Consider the following 8023-nt stretch of genomic DNA (forward strand, 5'->3'; position numbering starts at 1 on the left):
GGAGGTTGCTGTGAGCTGTGATGCCACAGCACTCTACCCAGGGGGACAGCTTGAGGCTCTGTCTCAAAAAAAAAAAAAGAAGGAGAAGGATCCCTGTCAGAAAAACCCAATTACCTTACAGATACATCAAGTTCTTCTTTTTCCATTTTTCTTTCACCCTCCTCTCTACTGGTCAGTTCCATATCAGCATCTTCTACTGTCTTTTTCTCACCATTTTGGAAGTACTGTTGAAGGGCAGTGTACAGTTTAAACACTTGGCTGAAAGAAAGCTTACTGTAGGCCAAGATCATGTGACGCAGAAATAAACCTACAAAATAAGACCATAGACAAGGTGAAAGCATTAATAGAAATCCAGGCTTATGCTGCGGCAGAGGCAATGACTATTTGGCACAATTCTTCTTTCAAGAGAATCAGAAAGAACCACTTGCAGCTGCCACTCCCTCTTCTTAGAATGTTCTCGCTCCATCCTTTACAAAGCTGGTTTCTTTTCTCATTTAGGGCTCAGCCCTCCCACCACTCTTCCACCAACTCTATCCCTAAAGCTTCTGTTTTCTTTCTTCATGACTGTTTGAACTATTTGGAATTATTTCATTTGTTTACTTTTACCATCTGACTCCCCCAACCTGAAGGTAATCTCCATAAGAGGAAATTCCATGTCTGTCCTATATAATCCAGAACTTGACACATAGAAAAAGATTGAGAAATAAATAATGTTGAATAACATAAAAATTACCATGCAAAAAAGTCAGATGGATGGAGCATGGATACAAAGCTAATAGAAGCATCAAAGAAACAGCAGGTATGCCTTCATCTTGTATACTATATCAATAATGTATTTTACTTACCTCTCTTCATAAGTCTAGGTGGTGACCCTCACTTACAGTTGTACAATGCAGGCAAGTGATCCAGAGGACTGTGAGGAAAGAGCTGGGAAACCCTAAAAACCCCAGGACCAGGCTCGGTCTCTGACTATTGTAGACAAAACAGAAGGTGCTTTTCCACAAGTTAATTATTTAAATATAGATCAAAACAGCAAAGCAATAAATACAAACTACAACACATTTAACATCCCCACTGTTTGTTCACAGATATAGCAAAGTAACAGTAGATATGACTTAGAAAGCTGCTCCCTTCAACGAAAATACTCTCTGCTCCTAGAATAGTTTCATACCTACTACACTTGTTTTGTGAACCTCTGGTTCAGTTCCAGAAAAAGAATCTGAAAGGTCATCAAAAAACTGTTCCATATCCTTCAACTCGCCTTCAGCCATCAGTTTGATTCTGAATGAGAAAATTGAGGTGCATATTTTAGGAAGGCCCTTTGAATATCCCCTTTCACTTCATAGTCTTCAATTATATGAAATAAATCTATTTTAAAGGTAATTCAGGAATCTGTATGAAATGGTAGCTCATAAAACAAACTTCATAAGCCAAAATGTGACTCCTGTATTTCTGAAAATTATCATTGCTCTTTTTTTTATCATAAAATTTGCCAAAGTATGTCAGCCAGTAAAAATGGAATACTCCACAATAATTTAAAAGAAGGAGGTAGATTCATCTGGAATAACAAAATAAATTTTGTGGGAAAAAGCTACAACGTTATCCATTTTCAAAAAAAAAAATTAAGTAAAGGTACTCGGGAAACAACCTAGAATAATAAAGATATATTTTTTAAAATATTAATTACCACATGCCCTTTTACATTTTCATCAGCCATAACACTGTTTCATAAATACAGAAAAAAATGAAGTTTACCTGATCTGTACTGAATTTGCCAGCTGAGGACAAGATTCTTCAATTAACTTGTACAGTTTTGACAGTGTAATATCTGGGCCCTGAGTAAAGGGGAGACAGGAAGGTTATGAATAAATTTTAATGAGCTGGAGATTGATAACAACCACAAACATAAATTCATTAATCAACCCTGCTGGTGTTAACAATCACTCCAAACACGAAATCTCAAATAAGGATTTTTCTGTCTACCTAAAACATTAAAGTAACGCATCACATTTCTATACTGCTTTTGTTTAGTCAGAAGTCTAAAATAGGAAAAAAAAAATGGGTTTTAAAGTCTGTGAATCAGCTCAGCGCCTATGGCTCAAGTGGCTAAGGCCCCAGCCACATAGACCTAAGGTGACGGGTTCAAATACAGCCCGGGCCCACCAAACAACAATGATGGCTGCAACCAAAAAATACCCAGGCGTTGTGGCGGGCGCCTGTGGTCCCAGCTACTTGGGAGACTGAGGCAGGAGACTCACTTGAGCCCAGGAGCTGGGAGGTTGCTGTGAGCTGTGATGCCACAGCACTCTACCCAGGGTGACAGCTTGAGGCTCTATCTCAAAAAAAAATAAAATAATAAAAAAATAAAGTCTGCAGATCTACTGTTCCTTCCTTCTTAGCTTTGTAATCATGGAAAAATTGTGACCTCTCTTGAGTCCTAGTTTCCCTCATCTACAATATGAAGATAATAAGCATCTCCCTTGTTCTGGGCAAAGACTAAGTAAGATAATACAAAGTGCTTTGTAAACTGAAAAACACCATATAAATATTGGTGTTCTGTCTTTCACAAACATCATCTCCTTTGACAAACTGTAAGGCAGGCAGATACGCTATGCCCTAAAGTCCATAAAAAATACTATTAGCGGGCTCGGCGCCTGTGGCTCAAGTGGCTAAGGTGCCAGCCACATACACCTAACGTGGTGGGTTCAAATCCAGCCTGGACCCGCCAAACAACAATAATGGCTGCAACCAAAAAATAGCCGGGTGTTGTGGCGGGCACTTGTGGTCCCAGCTACTTGGGAGGCAAAGGCAAGAGACTCGCTTGAGCCCAGGAGTGGGAGGTTGCTGTGAGCAGTGAAGCCACAGCACTCTACCCAGGGGGACAGCTTGAGGCTCTGTCTCAAAAAAAAATAAAATAAAATAAAAAATACTATTAGGGGCTTGGTGCCTGTGGTTCAAGCGGCTAAGGCACCAGCCACATACACCTAAGGTGGCGGGTTCGAATACAGCCCATGCCCACCAAACAACAATGATGGCTGCAAACAAAAAATAGCCAGGCTGCATGGTGGGCGCCTGTAGTCCCAGCTACTTGGGAGGTGGAGGCAGGAGACTCACTTGAGCCCAGGAGTTGGAGGTTGCTGTGAGCTATGATGCCACAGCACTCTACCAAGGGCAACAGCTTGAGGCTCTGTCTCAGAAAAAAAACAACAACAAAAATACTATTAGGGACAAATAACATGCAATCTCAGGTATCAGGAAGATTACAATCTGGCTAAAGTTTAAAACTAAACATTGAATCCTTAGGGTGGGAATAAGTTCACAGGATATATGCCAACTTTAGATGTAGATAACCTAGCAATCCCTTTTCTAGGGAAGATATGTTCGAAGCATTCTTTTTTGACATGCATTTTTTAAAATGAAGAAAAATTAAAAAGAATCTGTAAGTCCAAGACTTAATTTATCAATTATAACAAAGAGTTAAATTATGCTGCTTTTTCTTACTGTGAAATATAATGCAGCCATTAAAAAGACTATTCAACTGGGCTGGGCACAGTGTCTTATGCCTATAATCCTAGCACTCTGGGAGGCCAAGGTAGGTGAATTGCCTGAGCTCAAGAGTTCAAGATCAGCCTGAGGAAGAGCAAGACCCCATCTCTACTAAAAATAGAAAAATTAACCATGCATTGTGATAGCCTGTAGTCCCAGATACTCAGGAGGCTGAGGCAGGAGAATCTCCTGAATCCAGGAGTTTAAAGTTGCTGTGAGCTATGATGCCACAACATTCTAGCTAAGGACAAAAAAGTGAGACTATCTCCAAAAAAAAAAGAAAGAAAAAGAAAAAGAAAAAGAAAAAATTAGCCTGGTGTTGTGGCAGGCACCTGTAGTCCCAGATACTCAGACGGCTGAGGGAAGAGGATCACTTGAGCCCAAGAGTTTGAGGTTGCTGTGAGCTATGACAACACCATAGCACTCTAGCCAAGGCAAGAGAGTGAGACTCTGTCTCAAAAAAAAAAAAAATTAGGCCAGTGCTGTGGCTCACACCTGTAATCCCAGCACTCTGGGAGGCCGAGGCAGGCGGACTGCCCTGCGCTCACAGGTTCAAGACCAGTCTGAGCAAGAGCAAGACCCCATCTCTAAAAAATAGCCAGGTGTGGCGGGCACCTGTAGTTCCAGCTACCTTGGGAGGCTGAGGCAAGAGAATCACTTAAGCCCAAGAGTTGGAAGTTGCTATGAGCTATGGCACCACCACACTTTACCGAGGGCAACATAGTGAGACTCTGTCTCAAAAACCAACAAAAAACTATAGTCAGCCAGGCAAAAAACAAGAAGAATCCCACACAACAACAAGTAGCATGAGCAAAAGCAGGAAGATGAGAGTTAGGACACTAGCAGTATTGCTTATTTTCCCTATTCACCAAAATTTTAGTATTATGACTGTTCTTCTAATAATGGGGGGAAATGCACTAATAATAATAGTGATGTAGCTAGGACTGAGAGCTACAAGTTAAAGACAGTGCCCCTTTTATTTAACCAGGCAAACCTCTTAACCACAGTGTCCTCCCTTCCCTCTTCCTCTCATTCCGTTCTCCCACAAATTCAAGTGAGAAATCTGGGTATTTTTTCCAATCTAGTTTTTTTTTTTTTTGAGACAGAGCCTCAAGCTGTCCCCCTGGGTAGAGTGCTGTGGCATAGCTCATAGCAACCTCCAACTCCTGGGCTCCTGCGAGTCTCCTGCTTCCGTCTCCCAAGTTGCTGGGACCACAGGCACCCGCCACAACGCCTGGCTATTTTTTGGTTGCAGCCATCATTGTTATTTGGCAGGCCCAGGCTGGATTCAAACCCGCCACCTTAGGTGTATGTGGCTGGTGCCTTAGCCACTTGAGCCACAGGCATCAAGCCTAGTTTTTTTTTTTGGATCTGGACATTAACAAAAATGTTTTTTCATCCTTTATTAACTATGCAGAGGGGCAGAAATGCAACTCTAGGTGCTAATTTTATTAGGCTTACCTCTTAAAATAATTTAACCTGGGAGCCCAGGAACCCAGATCTCTGTTTCTTTTTTTTTTGAGACAGAGCCTCAAGCTGTCCCCCTGGGTAGAGTGCTGTAGCATCACAGCTCACAGGAACCTCCAACTCCTAGGCTCAAGCGAGTCTCCTGCTTCAGCCTCCCAAGTAGCTGGGACCACAGGCGTCCGCCACAACACTGGCAATTTTTTTGGTTGCAGCCATCATTGTTGTTTGGCGGGCCTGGGCTGGATTCAAACCTGCCACCTTAGGTGTATGTGGCTGGCGCCTTAGCCACTTGAGCCACAGGCTCTGAGCCCAGATCTCTGTTTCTACTACAACTATTCCTCAAAAGACAACTGCTCATCCTTCAAGCCCCAGCTTAACACATCACTTTCTCTAAGAAATCCTCCTCATTTAGCTCTGCCCTGGTAGCACAGTGGTTACAGCGCCAGCCACATACACTGAGACTGGCAGGTTCAACCCCAGCCCAGGCCTGCTAAACAACAATGACAACTTCAACAACAAAATAGACGGCATTGTGGCACTATCTGTAAAGCTAAAGCAACAGAATCGCTTGAGCCCAAGAGTTGGAGGTTGCTGTGAGCTGTGACACCCCAACACTCTACCAAGGGTGTCATGGCTCTGTCTGAAAAAAAAAAAAGAAAGAAAAGAAATCCTCCTCATTCACATGAGCATACTCATCCACCTCTAGAAAGGCACATCACATTTCATCAAGCACTATACTAACCTGATGGGGATAGTACATTGTACCACCCTTGGGGATACAAGGGTGAACAAAAACAGGACAAAGTACTGACCTCATGGAGGCATGGAGGTTAGACTTTATTTTTATTTATTTATTTATTTTTTTTTTTGAGACAAGAGCCTCAAGCTGTCCCCCTGGGTAGAGTGCTGTGGCATCTCAGCTCACAGCAACCTCCCACTCCTGGGCTCAAGCGAGTCTCCTGCCTCAGCCTCCCAAGTAGCTGGGACCACAGGCACCCCCCACAACACCTGGCTATTTTTTGGTTGCAGCCGTCATTGTTGTTTGGCGGGCCTGGGCTGGATTCGAACCTGCCACCTTGGGTGTACATCACTGGCACCTTAGCCACTTGAGCCACAGGCGCTGAGCCAAGGTTAGACTTTAGACGGGGACAGAGAAATCAATCACATAATCACAAATAAATGGAAAAACTATGATTGACAGGGCAAGGTACTTGCCCCAAAGGAACACATTAAAATGAAAGTATTAAATTAATTAACATTGGGGCACCAGCTACATTCTCTGGGGGTGGTGGGTTTGAACCCAGCCAGGGCCTGCTAAAAACAAAAAAATAGCCTGCGGTTGTGGTGGACGCCTGTAGTCCCAGCTACTGGGAGGCTCAGGCACGAGAAGTGATTGAGCCCAAGAGTTTGAGGTTGCTGTGAGCTGTAGCTGTGACGTCATGGCACACTACCAAGGGCGACATAGTGAACTCTCTCAAAAAAAATAAACAAATTGACATTGAGCATTTACTATGTGCTAAGAACACAGCTCCTATTATTGTTCCCATTTTACATAAAGAATGCTGAGACCCAAACAGATTAAGGAACTTGCCTGAAAAGCAGCTAGTAATGTGGAGCTACTACCTAAGTCTGAAAAATAAAATAAGATGAGAAGTGCTTAGCTAACATTAAGTATTCAATCAATGCTCCTTGTTAGTTTTACATCATTTTTACCATTTATTATGGTCCTCTAGGGTAGGGAATCTGTATGATTCAACTCTTGAGTGTCCAACGCTCAAGACTGTATATGGCGCCTTTTACCAAAGACGGAGTATTTGAGACTATAACTACTGGCTTCCAGTCACTAAGCTAATAAATACTGAAGCCAGACGTGTACATGCAAAAAAAAAAAAAAAAGTAAGTAAAACGCCTGGCCTACCATAAACGCCTAATAAATGTTAGCCGGCGGTATTAGCTATCTTTATTTTTTCGCTTTACTACAATGCAGGGAGAGTATTTGAGGACCATCATTCCTCCAGGCCCTGAGCCGTATCCGGCACAGAGCAGGCGCAAGTAAAAGTTTCCTGAACGAGCAGGAGTCAACGGGCGCCACTCACCTGCAGCAGCGGCAGGAGCAGCTGGTTGAGTTTCCGCCGCTCTAGGAGGCTGACGGCGCCCTCACCCGTACGGCCCATCTCGTTCAGCAGCACCAGCACTGCGATCTTATACGGCGTCACCCAATCCTTGATGCCAAACACGTTGGCGTGCACCACTCCATTGGTCATCATTGGATTGAAGTAGAGGCTCTCGTGGACGCTGGCCATAACCTCCCAAGACTAAGTCTTGGGGTCACGCCACGCGCGGCACACGGCTTCCACCTCAAGGAACCACACGACAACCTCCGGCCGCCACGGCCATAGCCCAAGAAAAGGGTATCCTTGCGCTCGCGGCACGCCATCGCCCAATCAGAGCAGCCCGTCAGAGCACATGGGAGAGCTACAGCCAATCAGAATGTTCAGGGGTGCAGCAAGAGGTGGGGCAAAGGCAGTGCAACAGAAGACTGATTCCGTACAGAAACTCGCAAAGGACAGCAGGTTCCCAGAGGACGTAGATAGGGACAGAATGAAAGGGAAAGTGGGTCTGGGGCTGAAAGGACTGAGAGGCTGACCATTTATTCGTTTACTATTGTTACGTTTTTTTTAGAAACTGGGTTTCGTAATGTTGTCCAGGCTGAAGTGCAGTGGCTATTCACAGGCTTGAGGCCTGAGAAACTTGTGTGCTCAAGATATCCTCTTCCCTTAGTCCAGCAGCTGGGACTAGAGGCCCAGGCCCCTGAACCTGGCTTCTTCATTTAATTTTAAAAAATAGAATGCCACGGCGTCATAGCTCACAGCAACCTCAAACTCTTGGGCTCAAGCTCAGCTTCCCTATGAAGTAGCTGGGACTACACGCGCCCGCCGCAACACCCAGGTAGTTTTTCCATTTTTCCATTTTTAGTAGAGACTGGAACTCACTTTTTTTTTTTTTTTTT

At 43.9% G+C, this 8023-nt stretch overlaps 1 protein-coding gene across 2 annotated transcripts in view; it reads right to left on the reverse strand.

Annotated features, from left to right (window-relative positions):
* Positions 1 to 7430, reverse strand: part of ANAPC5 (anaphase promoting complex subunit 5) — a 52001-nt gene extending 44571 nt beyond the window's left edge. For both annotated transcript variants that reach the window (XM_012809033.2, XM_003796001.3), the window contains exons 1-4: positions 7110 to 7430; positions 1756 to 1835; positions 1172 to 1281; positions 115 to 307 (exon numbers count right to left, since the gene is read on the reverse strand). In XM_012809033.2, coding sequence (XP_012664487.1) covers positions 115 to 307; positions 1172 to 1281; positions 1756 to 1835; positions 7110 to 7316 — 590 coding nt within the window. In that variant the 5' untranslated portion in view covers positions 7317 to 7430. The remainder of the gene's footprint in view (positions 1 to 114; positions 308 to 1171; positions 1282 to 1755; positions 1836 to 7109) is intronic.
* Positions 7431 to 8023: the final 593 nt, after the last annotated feature.

The sequence above is a fragment of the Otolemur garnettii genome, unplaced genomic scaffold (assembly GCF_000181295.1).
Source record: "Otolemur garnettii isolate 467f Iridium unplaced genomic scaffold, OtoGar3 scaffold00099, whole genome shotgun sequence".
Lineage (NCBI taxonomy): Eukaryota > Metazoa > Chordata > Mammalia > Primates > Galagidae > Otolemur > Otolemur garnettii.